This window comes from Zootoca vivipara, chromosome 15 (assembly GCF_963506605.1).
Source record: "Zootoca vivipara chromosome 15, rZooViv1.1, whole genome shotgun sequence".
In the NCBI taxonomy this organism is placed as follows: domain Eukaryota; kingdom Metazoa; phylum Chordata; class Lepidosauria; order Squamata; family Lacertidae; genus Zootoca; species Zootoca vivipara.
In genome coordinates, this window is record NC_083290.1 from 22743563 (window position 1) to 22761504 (window position 17942).

General features: G+C 46.4%; 1 protein-coding gene across 2 annotated transcripts; it reads right to left on the minus strand.

Annotated features, from left to right (window-relative positions):
• Positions 1-44: 44 nt before the first annotated feature.
• Positions 45-17783, minus strand: CRTAM (cytotoxic and regulatory T cell molecule). Of its 2 annotated transcripts, none has more exons than XM_060268310.1 (12): positions 17263-17783; positions 13983-14132; positions 12365-12517; positions 11408-11551; positions 9855-10010; positions 8598-8672; positions 8015-8113; positions 3139-3237; positions 2863-2961; positions 2043-2186; positions 1703-1786; positions 45-656 (listed from the first exon to the last, which is right to left on the minus strand). In XM_060268310.1, the coding sequence occupies exons 1-12, from the start codon at positions 17315-17317 to the stop codon at positions 523-525; spliced, it is 1392 nt and encodes a 463-aa protein (XP_060124293.1). In that variant the 5' UTR covers positions 17318-17783; the 3' UTR covers positions 45-522. The 2 variants fall into 2 exon arrangements, with proteins under 2 accessions (XP_060124293.1, XP_060124292.1); XM_060268309.1 differs by having other exon boundaries at positions 46-656; positions 2863-2964.
• Positions 17784-17942: the final 159 nt, after the last annotated feature.

Sequence of the window (17942 nt, forward strand, 5' to 3'; positions counted from 1 at the left end):
GCAGTATATGTCCTAGGGTAAAATCCTTAAAAAAGCTCAACAACTTTGGCCGGCCTTCACGCATGTCATGTTCACTTCATCAAATCTGGCCCTCTTTGAAAAAAGTTTTCTAGGTTGTGCTCTAGGTAGCCTCAGTCTTCCCATCTGCAATATAGGGATAATTATTCTGACCTGTACAACATTGTTGGGAGGGTTTACTGGGAAAATGTGTGAACTTCTTTGTATGTTCCAAAGTGCTAACGTATTGTATTTATTGAGATGCTGGCTGAATCATAACATATACAAGTTGCAGATTCTCAACAGCTTTTGCAGTATGGTTGTCTTTTTATTTACAACACAATTAGCCCAGCTTGAACCCCACATTTATAAACCAGTTGTTTCCGCTGTTTTGAAATCCTGTTGAAAATATTGATTGTGAAGGGTTTTTCACAGAAAGGTGGAATATTTAGCCACAGGCTAATTCAAGTGAATGCCGTCCTGCGCCATTGTACATAGTCCAATATTGTCAGTAGGGAGTGATGCTCACAGGTCAGTTTGCTTAACGGAAGGCGAATGTTTTTCAAAGACTGATGAATCTTGACTCCCCTCTGAATTCTTTGTTGTCCTTGTGCACGATCCTCCAATTACATATTTCTTACTGATCTTCCAAGGGATAACTGGATAAAAAAAGTAACCAATATGTATTGCTATTGCCCATCATACAGAGGAGTGCTTATTTTGCCATGTAATATGACATGAAGTTATCTCTGTCAGCCATTACTGAAATCAGAACCTATTCATGTATTTCGAAGCAATCTGGGACCTAAAATTGTATATATTATTATTTCTTGCAGTTGCGTCCCACCTCAAGGTGGTGGACAAGGTTCTCTCCATCCTCATTTAATCCTTGCAACAACAACCCTATGTAAAGTAGGTTAGACTGGCCCAAGGTCACCCAGTCAGTTTCATGGCTGCATTGGGGGTTCAAAACCTGGTCTCCCACTACACTGACCTTGCCACATGGGTTGTCAGGTGCCAAGGACCTTTTCACATCAGGAAGATTCCCTTCCTTGAGAATGCCATTTGGCCCCCCCTCTCTTGCTGCCTTCAGATGAACCCTCCCCCCTTTTTATTCTTTTAAATTTTGCTGATTTTACTGTTGACTGTACTGATGCTGTTTTAAAAATACAGTCGTACCTTGGAAGTCAAACAGAATCCGTTCTGGAAGTCTGTTCGACTTCCAAAACGTTCAGAAACCAAAGCACGGCTTCTGATTGGCTGCTTCCTGCAGCCAATCGAAAGCCGCTGAAGCAGCGCCGGACGTTTGGCTTCTGAAAATTGTTCGAAAACCGGAACACTCACTTCTGGGTTTCGATCATTTGGGAGCCAAGGTGATCAGGATCCAAGGTATGACTGTATTGGAATTTATTTCATCGTATCATTTATTCCAATCTCCCTTTTAAATTGTAACCCCTTCTTGTAGACACTTTCTTTGTGTCCTTTCTGGACATAGGCCTTGAATTGTGGGGCTTGTGGTACAACTTTGTTTTCATGGATGAAATCCAGATTCATTGCTTTGGAACAATTGTATAAACCGAGAACAAAAATACGATTCGACTTTAATCCCTAGTTGATCCGTCAGCTATCACCTTGGTTGCATTTCTTAATTCAAATCATTCCCTCTGCCCCCATCCACACAAACACAAAAAAATTCCATGCTTACCATTTCTATTCTTCTCCTGCCCATGGTTGTCTTCATTTGGTCGAGATTTGTTACTTTCAAGCGTCTGATCCGAAACTTCATTTTCTACATAGGTGACATATGGAAAGGAAAATAATGAGCAGCTGTGTGTGTGTGTGTGTGTGTGTGTGTGTGTGTGGTGACATTTCTTCACAAAGAGGCAGGGGTCAATTGCAACCTGAAGCCCCACTGAATTCATTGGGATTTACTCCCAGGTAAGTATGCATAATGACAGTCCTACCCCCTGCGCTGCTTTTGGGAGGGGAGGGGTTGCCAAAGCATCCAAAATACACACTCTGTTCATTTGTTTGTCCTCTCTAACCTTTCTTCCATTCTCTGTGTGCCTTCCACAGTTTCACCACAAAAAGCAGGACAATAATGAAGAGAGCAGAAAGTAACACCGTCACAAGGATGGGAAGCAAAAGGCTCGCTCGTTTCACGATTCCTTCATGCGTAAGATTTGTTCCTGTTAACAAAAACAACAAAAACAGAAACGTGTGTTTTCATGCCTTTGGTACCTTGTCCTCTGAGTGTTGCAGAAACATCATATTCCTGTAACAGCCATGGTTCCTTTAGGCCCTGCAGTGGTGTCCAAACTTTTTTCAAAGAGGGCTAGATTGGATGAAGTGAAAGGCCATTGTTGACCTTTTTTTTGGATTGAAGTTGTTGACCTTTTTTATGATTTTACCCCAAGTTGTTAAGATTTTTTAAGAATTGAAGTTGCTGGGTTTTTTTTAGGATTTTATTTACCCTGGGAAATAAACTGCCACAGAGGCCAGATTAAACCAACCGGCGGGCTGGATTAGGCCCCCGAAACAGACTTTGGACATGCCTGCTAGGGGCAATGTCTGATGGATCCCCACCAGCAAATGAGTTAACAGCAGTGCCCTGGGTTGGTTGCAAAGTTTCTCTTCAGCTGGTAGAATGAGTTTTTGGTCACTTCCAGATGACCCGTCTATTGAGTGTTTCCAAAAAGTTTAGATGTTTTTATTGAGCATTCATTCCACAAGTTGGACTACAACTCCCACCATTCCTGACCATTGGCCATGCTGGATTGGGTGATGGGAACCGGAATCCAAAACATATGTTGGGCACCACACTGGCTGCCTGTATATCAGGACGTTAACATTTCACTAGCTTACCAATTGTTCTCTGAGAATTCATAGTTGCAGTGTCAGAACCTGGATACAGTGTTTGTGTACTAGAATTTCCTTCTGTCACATTGGATATTTTATCTGATCCTGCTGAATTGAAAAAAGAAGAAGGTTTATTCCTTTCATATCCTGAGAGGAGTGGATATAGCAATGCTGATGTTACGGTGAATAGCTTGGAATAACCTGTATATTTAAGGATTAGCAGCAGAGGTCAATTCCATTTTTCCATTTGGAAACGATTATTTTAATATTATTTCAGCATACCTTTAGTGGCATAAGAATTCAGGGTTGCTGCTCCTCCAGTTGGAGACAGAGTTGGTATACTAAGGTTTTCTTCTGTTGCATTTAATATTTTTTCTGAGCCTGGAGAAAATGAAAAGAGAAGTGTTGTTCCTTTAATTCCAAAGCAAAAATTTAAGAACTCATAAAGAAACCTACTAGCTCAGCCTCAGACCAATGCTCCATCTAGGTCAGCATCTTGTTACCATGTTGGCCACTGGATGCTTCTGGAAATAATAGAATTGTAGAGCTGGAAGGGACCACAAGAGTCATCTACGCCAACCCCCTGCAATGCAGGAAACTTTTGCCTAACATGGGGCTCGAACCCACAACCCTGAGATTAAGAGCCTCATGCTCACAAGCAGGTCATAAAGGCAAAGGCCCTCTCCTGCTGTTGCTTTCTGCTGTGAGGTTCTATTTAACCATCTGAACAAATAGGCACCAATAGCTTCAGCCTCTATGAATTTGCCTAATCCACTTTTCAAGACGTCTAGACTGGTAACTATCACCACATCTAAAAGCAATGAACTAAGCAATGTTCTGCATCAATAATAATAATAATAATAATAATTTATTATTTATACCCCGCCCATCTGGCCGGGTTCCCCCAGCCACTCTGGGCGGCTTCCAACAAAACAGAAATTCTAAAATACAGAGATCCATCAAACATTAAAATACAGAAATCCATCAAACATTAAAAGCTTCCCTAAACAGGGCTGCCTTGAGATGCCTTCTAAAGGTCTGGTAATTGTTGTTCTCTTTGACCTCTAGTGGGAGAGCATTCCACAGGGTGGGTGCCACTACCGAGAAGGCCCTCTGCCTGGTTCCCTGTAACTTGGCTTCTCGTAGTGAGGGAACCGCCAGAAGGCCCTCGGAGCTGGACCTCAGTGTCCGGGCAGAACGATGGGGGTGGAGACGCTCCTTCAGGTATACCGGACCGAGGCCGTTTAGGGCTTTAAAGGTCAACACCAACACTTTGAATTGTGCTCGGAAACGTACTGGGAGCCAATGTAGGTCTTTCAGGACCGGTGTTATGTGGTCTCGGCGGCCGCTCCCAATCACCAGTCTAGCTGCCGCATTCTGGATTAGTTGTAGTTTCCGGGTCACCTTCAAAGGTAGCCCCACGTAGAGCGCATTGCAGTAGTCCAAGCGAGAGATAACTAGAGCATGCACCACTCTGGAGAGACAGTCAGTGGGCAGGTAGGGACTCAGCCTGCGTACCAGATGGAGCTGATAAACAGCTGTCTTGGACACAGAGTTGACCTGTGCCTCCATGGACAGCTGTGAGTCTAAGATGACTCCCAGGCTGCGCACCTGGTCTTTCAGGGGCACAGTTACCCCATTCAGGACCAGGGAGTCCTCCACACCCGCCCGCCTCCTGTCCCCCACAAACAGTACTTCTGTCTTGTCAGGATTCAATCTCAATCTGTTAGCCGCCATCCATCCTCCAACCGCCTCCAAGCACTCACACAGGACCTTCACCGCCTTCACTGGTTCTGATTTAAAAGAGAGGTAGAGCTGGGTATCATCAGCATACTGATGGACACCCAGCCCAAACCCCCTGATGATCTCTCCCAGCGGCTGCATATAGATGTTAAAAAGCATGGGGGAGAGGACAGAACCCTGAGGCACCCCACAAGTGAGAGCCCAGGGGTCTGAACACTCATCCCCCACCACCACTTTCTGAACACGGCCCAGGAGGAAGGAGCGGAACCACTGCATGACAGTGCCCCCAGCTCCCAAACCCTCTAGACGATCCAGAAGGATGTTATGGTCGATGGTGTCAAAAGTCGCTGAGAGATCCAGCAGAACAAGGAAACAGCTCTTACCTTTGTCCCTAGCCCGCCGGAGATCATCGACCAGTGCGACCAAGGCAGTTTCAGTCCCATGATGAGGCCTGAATCCTGACTGGAAGGGATCCAAATGGTCCGCTTCTTCCAGGCGTGCCTGAAGTTGTTCAGCAACCACTCGCTCAATCACCTTGCCCAAGAATGGAAGATTTGAGACTGGGCGATAGTTGGCCATATTGGCCGGATCTAAAGATGGTTTTTTAAGAAGCGGTTTAATAACCGCCTCTTTCAGCGGGTCTGGGAAGGCTCCTTCATGAAGAGAAGCATTTACCAACCCGCGAAGCCCATCGCCCAGCCCTTCCTGGCTAGCTTTTATAAGCCAGGATGGGCAAGGATCAAGGAGACAGGTGGTTGGTTTCACTCGTCGAAGCAGCCTGTCCACATCCTCGGAGGTAACAGATTGAAATTGATCCCACAAAACTTGACTAGACAGGACTCTAGCACTCCCCCGCCCCGGCCCTGCTCCCACGGTGGAGTCTACCTCTTCCCGAATCTGAGCGACTTTATCTGCAAAAAACTTTGCAAAATCATTGCAGGAGATCATGTGGCCCGTACTGGGCCCGGATGGAGCAGGTGGTTCCGCTAAATTGCGAACCACCTGGAAGAGTCTCCTGCTGCTGTTTTCTGCAGATGCGATGGAGACGGTGAAGAAGGTCCTCTTCGCTGTCGCCATTGCCACTTGGTAGGCTCGAAGTTGAGCTCTAGCCCATGTCCGGTCTGATTCAAAATGAGTTTTCCGCCACCGGCGCTCTAGCCGTCTCAACGACTGTTTCATCGCCCTCAGCGCCGGGGAAAACCACGGGGCTGTCCGGGCTCCATGCAATCTGAGAGGGCGCTTCGGAGCCAGACAGTCAATAGCGCTGGTTAACTCCGCATTCCAGCGGGCCACCAGGGAATCAGCTGAAAGGCCATCGACATGGGATAAAACATCCCCTACCACTCTCTGGAAGCCAATTGGATCCATTAAGTAGCGGGGGCGGACCATCCGAATCGGTCCCACCTCCCTGCAGAGGGGAAGGGTTGCGGAGAAGTCCAGTTGCACCAGAAAGTGATCTGACCATGGCACTTCTTTTGTTTCGCTTTTACTTAATGTCAGATCACCAACATCCATAGAGGTGAACACCAAGTCCAAGGCATGTCCGCGGCTATGAGTTGGGCCAGACTTATTCAGGGACAGCCCCATGGTGGCCATGCTTTCCACGAAGTCCCGAGCGGCTCCTTGTAAGGTCGTGTCGGCATGGATGTTAAAATCCCCTAAGACAACCAAGCTAGGTGTCTCCAGGAGCACATCCGACACGACCTGAAGCAGCTCGGGCAGGGAATCCTTGGTGCAGCGGGGAGGTCGGTACACCAAAAGGAATCCTGTACTGCCCCTATTGCCCAACTTCCAGAACATGCACTCAGAAAACTCCGTCTTACCAATAGGACGCCTGGTGCAAACTAATGACTTCCTAAAAATCACTGCAACCCCCCCTCCCCGCCCAGATGGCCTGGGTTGCTGTGCATAAGAGAAACCTGGTGGACAAGCAGCGCCAAGAACGGGCCCATCGGCTTCATCCAACCAGGTCTCTGTCACACATGCCAGGTCAAATCCTCCATCCACAATCAGGTCGTGAATGGCAGTGGTCTTATTCATCATCGACCTGGCATTGCACAGCAGCACCTTCAGGTCATGTGGGTATCCCTTGCTGATTCCAATATCCGTCCGGTCAGGACCAGACCCGGAGGCAGGGATAGTCCTCAGACAACGACTAAGTCTGTCTCCTCGGTAATGACATGGTCTGGTCTTAGCGTAACTCCTCCTCCTACCCGTGACCACTGAGATCGGTTGTCCCAGTGCATCACCCCCTGTGGAATCTGCCCCAGCCATTTTGCTTGCTGGGACCCCCTCCCGGGCAGCCCTGACCCCTCCCCTTAAAAACAAAATAAAACCTCTGTAAAAACAGCAAAGAACAGAACAAAAGAAAAACACAAAAAACACAATAAAACAATAAAACCAAAAACAATAAAAATTACAAATACACTAAAATTTAACAGATTCCCACACCCGACTAAAAATCCCTCCCTAAAACCTATGTAAATCAAAAAATACAGTAAAACAATACAAAGACAGAAAATTACAAACTAAAATTGACCCCTCCCCTTAAAATCAAATTTAAAACCAATACAGAAAACAAACTAATGCAATAAAACAATACAAACAAAGACAGAAAATTACAAACTAAAATTAACCCCTCCCCTTAAAATCGAATTTAAAACCAATACAGAAAACAAACTAACAGACTAAACGATAAACAAAAACCAAAAACAATAAAAGTTACAAACACATCAGAATTACAAGAAAAGCAGCAGCGGCACTGTTTCAGGCCTCCTAGGAGCCTTAAAGCTGTGGTAGAGTATGGGTCCCGCCCCCGGGCCCAAGGTGGAAGTGGGCTTCAGGGGGAGCAGTCCTTCCAGTACTCACAGCAGCAGTGATGTTCCAGGCCTCCCAGGAGCCTTAAAAGCTGTGGTGGAGTGGGGGACCCGCCCCAAGCCCCAGGTGGAAGTGGGCTTCAGGGGGAGCAGTCCTCCCAAACACTCCCTGGCAGAGCAGCAGCAGCAGCAATGTTCCAGGCCTCCCAGGAGCCTTAAAAGCTGTGGTGGAGTGGGGGACCCGCCCCAAGCCCAAGGTGGAAGTGGGCTTCAGGGGGAGCAGTCCTTCCAGTACTCACAGCAGCAGTGATGTTCCAGGCCTCCCAGGAGCCTTAAAAGCTGTGGTGGAGTGGGGGACCCGCCCCAAGCCCCAGGTGGAAGTGGGCTTCAGGGGGAGCAGTCCTCCCAAACACTCCCTGGCAGAGCAGCAGCAGCAAAAGAGCAAAAGAGTCATTTCTTTTGGTGAGCCTAATGTAAAATGCTGCAATACTGATATTCCAGGAGATGAATTGAAGCAAGCTGCATGTGTTTCGGTTATCATCAGAAATCGCTTTCATTTTTTAACATCAGGAAATAATTGTTAAACTGCTTCATCATACCGTTGGTAGCATTAGAATTCAGAGTTGCTGCTGCAGTGCTTGTGTGTGGTGTTGGTGTTCCAGGGCTTCCTTCTGTAATATTTAATGCTTTGCCTGGCCCTGTTGAAATAATAAAAAATAATTTTTAAAAAGTCTTCTTCCTCCTTTTCTTACCCCAGGATCATGGGGGACAAAGTTTACAAAACCTAGCTCTCAAAACAAACTGCTCATTGCAGACTGAACAGATCAGTTTATCCATGTACCGTGGTATTTCAGTTCTCGAACATAATCCATTCTGGAAGACTGTTCGACTTCCAAAACTTTTGAAAACCGAGGTGCAAAGGGCTGACTGCAAGTTCAATTGAGAAAATTGAAAAACATGCAGCAGAAGCTGTTCAACCTCTGAGGCTCGTTCGAAAATGGAAGCATTTACTTCTGGGCTTTCAGCGTTTGAAAACTGAAACATTCGGCTTCCAAGATGCTCAAAAACTGAGGTACCACTGTATTGGATTTGGGGGGAAAGGCAGGAAGTGTCAGATAGCATTGGATGAGGAGAATGTAGTGTGTACACCACACCCCGCAAAATGGTGGTGGAATATTTTACCTTTATAATGGGGAAGGTTTTCTGGAGTTATCGTAGTAACTGCAAGTGTTGTTGGGGTGGTGTCTGTGGTAGGCTCTGGAAAACAGAAACATATTTGTTCAGAATTTTCCTCATTTCCTCCATGTAAGGTTGTGGTGCATATATTGTCAGATTCCCAACTGCCGCCAGCCTCAGCCAGCATGGTTGTGGATTAGAAGTCATGATGGGTGCTGCAGTCCAACAAAGTCTGGAGGGACACAGATTCCCGATCCCTGATGCACAGCATCAGAGCATCCACTGTACCTCCAATAGCGAAGGACACAGAACAAGGCCCCCCCCCCTCTTCTGCTCTCACATAATATTAGAACTCAGGGTCATTTATAGAACTCACTTTCACAAGAAATGGCAAGGGCAATTACTTTCGGTGGCTTTAAAAGAGGGTTAGCAGAGTTTAGGAATGGCAGAACCTTCACTAGCTATTCTGCACAACAGCTAAATAGAAACTCCAGTTTCAATGGCAGTCTACCTCCATGCACCTAGGCTAGGGAGCAAAAATGGAAGAAGGGCTATTTTCTTCACGACTTTCTCGATATATCCTGGAGGTTTCTGGTTGGCTACAGAAAGAAATAGAATGCTGGAAAAGTCAGGCCTTTGGTTTGAGATTCAGCTGAGCTATTATTACGCTCTCATGTTCTTCTGTTCTTAGTAAGCAACGAGGTTAGCATGGGGCCTGGCAAAATTGTAGAAGCCTCAACGAGCAATTTTGAATTCTGCCTGGTTTTACTAATTTAGATTAATAGAATTGTTGAGTTGGAAGGGATCCTGAGCATCATCCAGTCCAGGCATCCCCAAACTGCGGCCCTCCAGATGTTTTGGCCTACAACTCCCATGATCCCTAGCTAACAGGACCAGTGGTCAGAGATGATGGGGATTGTAGTCCAAAACATCTGGAGGGCGGAAGTTTGGGGATGCCTGATCTAGTCCAACCCCCTGCAATAGCAGGAATATGCAGCTGTCCTGTACGGGGATTGAACCAGCAAGTGGGGCATTACCAGCACCCTGCTCTAACCAACTGAGCTAACTTGCTGTCATAATGGGGCAGCCCCTCCTTTTTAAAGCAGGCTGCCACTGCCACAATCTGCGCTATTGATTTGCCATTGAATGTATTTTGATGTGAAGAAGACATAATTTGTGCCTTCTCTCCTCTCAGTATTGCTCTGTCTTGAACACTGATGACACAGAGCCACCTCAGCGACACTGTGTGCATTTGGCACTTACCTTTGTGCCCAAGGTGTAAATTTGCTGTTAAATTTCCTCCTTGTAGAGCTTTGTGACGAATAACACAAGTAACACCAGACTTCTGGGTGTAGGTGTGGACTGTGAGGGTGCTAGTTGAATTCCATTTCTTCTCTTCCAGCTGATGTTTATCATCACCTAAAATGCATTTGGGAATACAAGGAAGAAAATAATAATTATGGGTGTTTTTTTAAAAAAAATTGCAAGCAATTAAAACTTTTGGAACTTTAGTCGACAGCTAGAGACCTGTCATTTCTCTGTTTTCCTTTCTCCCTCCAACTCCTTCCTGTTGCCTTTTCTGCCTTTTCTGCCTTTTCTCCCCCCCCCCCAGAACACTCCTGTCTCCAGGCTTGCTTTATTTGAACCCCTTTATTATTTGATCCCTCCTTTGCTGTGTTCTTCTTCCCACATTGCCCTTTCTGAGAATCACCATAACCAAACCAATCACTGCCAGAAAGCCCTTTCAATTGGTCATTTTCTGCAGGCAAGACAGTCACTCTGAGAGTCTCTGGTCCTGATTGGACCGCCACAAAATCCCTTATAGTGCCATACCATATCGATCTATTCAGAATGACTGGGACATTTGAGATATTCTAAACCTGTCTCAGGCATAGTATCTAGAACAGGGGCGGGGGGACATTTTTCAGCCCAAGGGTCACACTCCCTTGTGGGTATCCCTTCTGGGGCAGCATCACAGTAGTGTGTAGGGGCAGTGCCAAAAGTGGGCCAACCACTTGGTACACAGTAGGCTACACTCCAGCTGTGCAAAAGCTGGAATTATCCAGAGTTCGAGGACATTTTATTCCATCCAGGCAGAAGCATCAGGAAAAACTTTCTGACAGGAAGAACTGTTTGACAGTGGAATGTTCTCCCTCAGAAGGTTGTGGACTCTCCTTCCTTGGAGGTTTGTAAGCAGAGGTTGGATGACCATCTGCCTTAGTCGAGATTTCTGCATTGCAGGGGGTGGGCGGGCTAGGTGATTCTCGAGGTGCCTTCCAACTCTACAATTCCACGATTCTATGATTCACTCAAGAGAGGGGTGGTGTGAAGTGTGCCCAGGGAACAGTGCATGGCCCGAGGGAGAGTGCTGAGGGCCAGACACAGATGCCTACACAACCACATTTGGCCCCAAATACAGAGGATCCTTATACTTGATCTGGAGTGTTAATTTCAACCCAAACTCTACCAGCATTTGCTTCTAATAAAATTATGAAGACCTGGGAGGAAAGTCTTTAAAAATGTATTTTGAAGAGAAAGGGAAACCAGAAAGGGGGAAAGATTCCTGCTTTGCAGGGGGTTGGATTAGATGACCCTCGTGGTCCCTTCCAAACCTACAATTCTATGATTAGTGTATCTGAACACAGTTATTAAAAGGTGATTTTATGGAATAAAATTTGGTTATTGTGCATGCAAATTTGCTTCAGTGAGAAGGGCCAACCCATCATTCCTGACCAATGGAACCATCTGGTTCTAGAACGGCTTTTAAAAGACAAAATACACTGCACAAAGAAAGCAAGTGGCAAGCAAGTTCATACCAAAGAGTTCCATCCCATTGTCCAGCAACCACGTAATTCGCGGAGGGGGTTTAGCACCCCAGGTGGAGCACCTTAACACCATCTTTTCCTCTTGATTGTGAACTCTGACTCTTGATGCTTCCAGCAGAGGTCTGGAAGGAGCAGCTGTAAGAAGACAGAATCAGATTTGGAGGTGACAGTCTCCCCACCGCAACTTCATTATGGCAAAGAATGAAGGGTTCGCTCCAAATATTTCAACACCTGCAGATAAGAGATGTTCTCCTAGTGAACAACCCAAGGATCACAAGTCAACAACGAGCCATGGTTTCTGGGAGGCGTTCATGGTGAGTTCTGGCACCTCTTTTTCTAGAAAAATAGCACTGCTTAGAGGTTTTCTGAAAACTGTATTATTTAGACAGGCCTTTGAAATGTGAATTTTCTTTCAACCAAGCCAATTATGGCTTTTTATACTGATGTTTTCTTGATGCTTTTCATACCATTGCAACTTGCATGTGCTGCCACACCGCCTTGTTGCATTTCTTATGAATGCGAGCTGTATAAACATTTAAACAAAGAAACAAATACATTTTAAACTTTTTGCTATTAATTTTAATTTGGCTGTTTTAACCTTTCTTTATCTCTTACTGTTAATTTCAATTAGCTTTCGGTGTTTTCAGTTGCTTTTTAACAGATAATATCAATATTCCTTGTCAACCACTTTCACTACAATCGAGCGGCATACAATTTTTGTCAAATAAATGAAATGCTGCTCACGCAAAAGGAACCGGGATCAGCCAGCGACTCTGGCATCTTTGGAAGTGCAAATGCAGCCGCTGGTTTTCAGCCTGCTTCCAGCTCCTGTCTTTGATCCTGGGATGGACAAGGAGTTCGTGGCGCCTGCTCAGCAGCTGTTGGTGGTTCCACTCTGACATCACCCATCCCATCCCTGCATCATCCACTGAAAGCCTGGAGGCTCACCTAAGACATTGACGTTCACCTGCTTCCTTCCGGTTGGCACCGTGTAGCGGAGGCATGTATAGACTCCTTCATCGCGCACCGTGACGTTGGAGAGACGGACAGAGAAGTCAGCCGCTGAATGATGGACAAGTGTATACCTTGGATCTCTTATGCCTGCAAAAGAGATAAACAATGGGGGCAAGTCAGTAAAAGATTGCATTAGGTTTTGCCTCATTATGAAGGGGAGTAATGGGCTGTGTTGCAGGGATAAGGGGGCAGAGAGAAGCATGCCTCCACTTTTAATCCAGGAAATATTTTGCCCCAAGAATCAAAAGTATAGGCAAAACACTCCTGTAAAGTGGAGTCTTTAAAGACCTACCTATTGATTGATTGATTGATTGATTGCATTGCATTTATATCCCACCTTTTTCTCCAAGGTGCTCAAGGTGGTAGACATGGTTCTCCCTCTCCTCATTTAATCACGATATAATAGCAAGGGGTTCTCAGGTAGAATCATAGCTGCCAAGTTCTCCCTTTTTTTAAGGGAAATTCCCTTATGCTGAATAGGCTTCCTCGTGAGAAAAGGGAAAACTTGGCAGCTATGGGTAGAATGTGCCAACTTAAATGTTGCAATTGACCACTATTTTATCTAGTTCTTTTCTCCTGATCTTCTTAGCTGCCAATGCATATAGTGCTACTTTATAAGTTACAAAGTCATCAGTATCACTCAGCAGCCATTTCACCCTTTCCACCCTGTTCAAGTGTGTTCCATTCGTGAGCAGTGGTTTTATAAATCGGTCTCTTGGTTCTATATATAGCGGGCATTGCAATACATAGTGGTACAGGTCCTCTATGCAAGGTTGCCCACACAGACAGAGTCTCTCCTTGTACTGTACTTTGCTGTACCGACCATCCACCACCACTGAGGGCATCGATTGGAATCGTAATTCTGTAAAAGCGATTCTTAGTACGGCAAGTGGGAACTTTGTCAAATAACTAGCTCGGATGTCCTCCGTTTTGATAAGTGGGAATGATGGTGAACTTTTGGTAGAGGCAATCGTGGTTAAATCCCTTTCTGCATCGGACCTGAGAGACAATCTCTTAAGTGCCTCTTACCCATCTGCATGATCACCTGAAGATCTTGTAATTGATATTGGGTCAAGAGGTGTTGGATTCATTTAATCCTCAAAACAACTCTGTAAGGTAGGCTAAGCCAGGAGGCAGTGACTGGCCCAAGGTCACCCAGTGAGCTTCATGGCCAAGTGGGAATCTGAACCCTGGTCTCCCAGGTCCAAGTTCAGCGCTCTAACCACTGCACCACACTTGTGGCACATGTTAGAGCCCACCTGAACAAACCGATTGTTGGAAAGAGTGGTGGGCCTTTTTCCGTTCCTTTTTCAAATGTAGGGGTGGCATAATAAACCCGTTGGAAGGAATTGCTGTATTCACACATCCTAACCACTGCAAAGGGGGCCTTCATTGCATTGACTTCCTGCAGGGGTGTGGCTGTGAGTGAACCTGTCAAAACTGAGTTGTGTTGGTGTGTGTGTGACTCTCATCGCTGTTCCGTGGGAAGTCTTACTTGTTTCCTCTTTCCAGTGGAAATGTTATGGGGTCCCTGCCTTCCCCCAACACCTACCTCGCTCGGTGTTCCTGAAGAAAATCACAAACCCACGTGGGTTCTTCCACTCCACGGCAGATCCGGTGTCTCCAGCAACAGGGCAGTGTAGATCCAAATTTCCCCCCTCCACTACAGTTACGTTTTCAACGGAAACTTCTTGAAAAGACCCTGCAAAAGAAAATGAAGGGTTGCTCCGAGCCAACAGCTCACTTTGGAGTGAGATAGAACAGCTCTCTCCTGTTTTAAAGAGCTGATATTTCAGTTCAGTCACACACCTTTAAACATGTGTTTATTTTCCACATCAGTGCACACAGCGCAATGGCGAACTCAGGTGGTGAGTGTCACCAGCATTATAGCCAAACTGGGCCCAATGATCATGCTCAGGGGGGACCCTGAGGTTAAGTGCAATGAAAAAAAACCCACACTCAAGAACCACTACCACAAGTACAGTGCAGCGAGGGGAGAGCCTGTTCATTTGCCACAGAACAATGAGTTGCAGCTGGAAAACAAAAACCCCCGAAATGAGTGGTGAGCCCTATGTGACAAAGGTACACAACTTAGGTTGGGTTAGATAAAGGAGCATGCTTTATTTGCACTGAATTAGCCAGGCTGTCTCCTTACCAACACAACAAACGAGCATCAGTTCTGCACTGTCTGGGTTAAGCCTGATTCTCAACCTGATTTATCTCACATGGCTGTGGTGACTATTAAAGGAGGCTGCCTCAACGGATATGATCTCTGACAGAGAAACAAGTAGGACTGCAACAAAATGTTGCAGCGTTGAATGTTCAGAGTTCTCACCTTCTATGTTCCTTCCAGGATACCCCTCCTGTCCTCTCCCTACCACATCATTCATTGCATTTATGTGCCACCTCCAGGCAATTTTCATAGACAAGAAAGTGCAAAATACAATTAAAATGCAAGCCCTCAAGACAATTAACAAACAAACCACACAGCAGAAACTTAGCAAGAAACTTAACAGCTCAAACCATTAGCTAGTGTCCCATGAGCAAAGCAGACCACAAACCATGCTCAACTCCTCACTGGACTGTTGTGTGTGTGGCGTTTCTTACCATTATTATGTTTTTTTTTCTTTCTCTAAAGATTGCTTGTGCTTCTGCAAACCTTGGTGCTTTCCCCAAGCCTGCTGATACCTCCCCTGCTTTGTGAGGAAGGTACTGTTTTGGATGCATAAGGATTGCCACTCATATAATGAAATTGTTAGGGTACATGAGAACCTCCTGAAGCTCTGACTTTAAAGAAAAACATTGTGAAGTTCACTCTATCAAGGCGGAGAAAGCTGTGCTTGTGGTTTTCTATGGGACCTTTCTATAACTTCACTGCTTCCTGCCACTAGCATCAGTGGGGGCAAAAAATATCTCCGTTCAAAAGCTTTAAACTAAAAGAAAAAGGAAGTTTATGTGTGAGCGCACACAGCCCAGATTCATTTGTGCAAAAACCCCCACAGAACTTTCCCATGTAAGGCATTAGAAAATCCAGGGTTACGACAGGCAACCCTAAATATATGGCCTAAACCATCAGGGAACCATCAGTCTTCAGCTGGTGGGTTTGAAGGAACCTGCAGCTTAGTCGTAGCTTGATCTAAAGTGGATCGCAGCAGTACTGCCATACCAATGCATGGTAAAAAAAACAAAAAACTTGAGAAGTGGGGCCCCCAAGGTATGTTTGGGTTCAAGGTCTAGATGGTGGTTGCACATTCTCAGTCCAGAGTGCAGGGAATGCATGCTAAACCCACTTGAATGGCACCCAGTTGCACCTCATAAGCAACATCATGAATCGTGGGCTAAATGCAGCACACCACCTTCAACAGGACTCACTGAAAGCTGACCACCCCTCACATAGCTTATATATAAGTTCCAGTTAACACCCATGCAGTCATGTTTTTGTCTTTGTAGAAACATTCAGAGCTGCTTCACAGCCCAATCCCCACCCCAAACAGAGCCAGGTTCTGCACAGGCTTGGGAGAATAAGAGGTGGCAATTGTCGGTTCGGCTCCCCAATTGGAAGCCGTTTGGTGATGCCTGGATCCTGCCCTCACACATCCAGCCATAGCAGACCTACTGGAAAGACAATGGCTTCCCACTCCATTTCCTGAAAGGACTCTGGCTTGCCAAGCTTTCCAGCCTGGGGATCTAGTGTTTCCCTGTACAAGCTAATAGGAGGATAAAGCAAGGCGATTATGGGGAAGGTAGAGATGGCTTCTAATGAGAAGTCCAGGCCCACAGTGAGGGAGGCAAGTGAGGGGCTATCCCAGCATGGCCTCGCCTGGTGCTCTTCTCTGCAGGCATCAGCAGGAAATGCCTGGCAAGGGCCATGTCAGCCGACTGGGCTCCTCCCGGTGCGGGTGGGCAGGTGGTGCAGTGCAATCCTGCTTGGCTCCAGTGAGGGCGGGAGTGCTCCAGTGGTGTCAGTGGCTTGCCCGCCCTGGGTGGCAGAAACCCACGCTATGCCACTACAGGCAGGTGAGGCCAGGCTGAGATTGGTGGGGCAGTGGGACTACGCACGTGAAATGGATTTTGTATTTATAAGATGTAACAGAGGCGCTGTTTGTAAGGAGGGAAAAAGTGGTCGGCAAGTGAAGGGTGACAACTGGACACTAAATAAGAAATGATGCAGCTACGGGAGGAAATGATCATTGTTTGCAACAGGAGCGGGAAACCCAATTTTAAGAAATTGTATTGAATTAAAGTAATTCGGTTTGATTTGTAATCATTTGGAAAATAAAAATAATAAGTTGAGATTGGTAGGGCAGTAGTGCCCCATTTGCCCTGGTGCCCCAGCCTCTGCTGCTCAAGTTATCTTTGGGTAAAGGTGGGTATGGGTCTGAAAAAGTTGAAGTGTGTCACCCTAGGCCATTTCCCAGAATCTTCTGGGTGTCCTGTTACAGGGATGGCTCTCCCTGAACTTGGCAAGTTTGAACATCACCCAAATGAGCTCAGAGAGCCAGCGGTGGTGTAGTGGTTAGAGCACTGGACTAGGACCTGGGAGACCAGGGTTGAATCCCCACTCATCCATGAAGCTCACTGGATGTCCGTAGGCCAGCCTCTTGCTCTCAGCCTACCTCGCAGGGTTCTTGTGAGGATAAAATGGGGGAGAACCATAGCTGCCAAGTTTTCCCTTTTCTCGCGAGGAAGCCTATTCAGCATAAGGGAAAATCCCTTAAAAAAAGGGATAACTTGGCAGCTATGGGGAGAACTACGTACACCACTTTGAGCTGCCCAGATGAAAAGTGGGATACAAATGCAGTACATAATAAAAAATAACTGCTGTGACCTACCTTGTAGCAGTTGCAGCAGCAAAGCCAGCTCAAAGAGGGCCGGGACGAGGGACATGTTGAGATGGTGCCTGCTTCAAAGGCAGCCCCCGAGTTGCAACCTAAGAAGCTTCCTCTTTGCTTCTGAAGGCAGGGGACTGCAGATGGCTCCTCCTTTTCAACAGGCAACCAGGCACATGTACCATGACCTCAGCACTGACAGGATCTGCCCCCTTTCCTCTCTCCGTTCACATCTTTCAGATGGGGGACACTTTCCTCTGCGGCTGAAGTCAAGAAAACCTGTAGCCACTTGTTAGGCTGCTCTAAAATTAACTTTCTATGTGGGCAGTGCTGACATCAGACACCTCTGCTGATTCCCCTCTGAAGGCCAACATACACTTCATCTTTCCTTGCTGCTTCATATATGGAAAAGGCAAAACTATCTCACACAATTTCCAGTTCAGCCTGTTAAGGTGGTTGTGCATAAAAAGATAAAGGGACCCCTGACCATTAGGTCCAGTCGTGACTGACTCTGGGGTTGCTGTGCTCATCTCGCGTTATTGGCCGAGGGAGCCGGCGTACAGCTTCCAGGTCATGTGACCAGCATGACAAAGCCACTTCTGACGAACCAGAGCAGCACACGGAAACGGCGTTTACCTTCCCGCTGTAGCGGTACCTATTTATCTACTTGCACTTTGACGTGC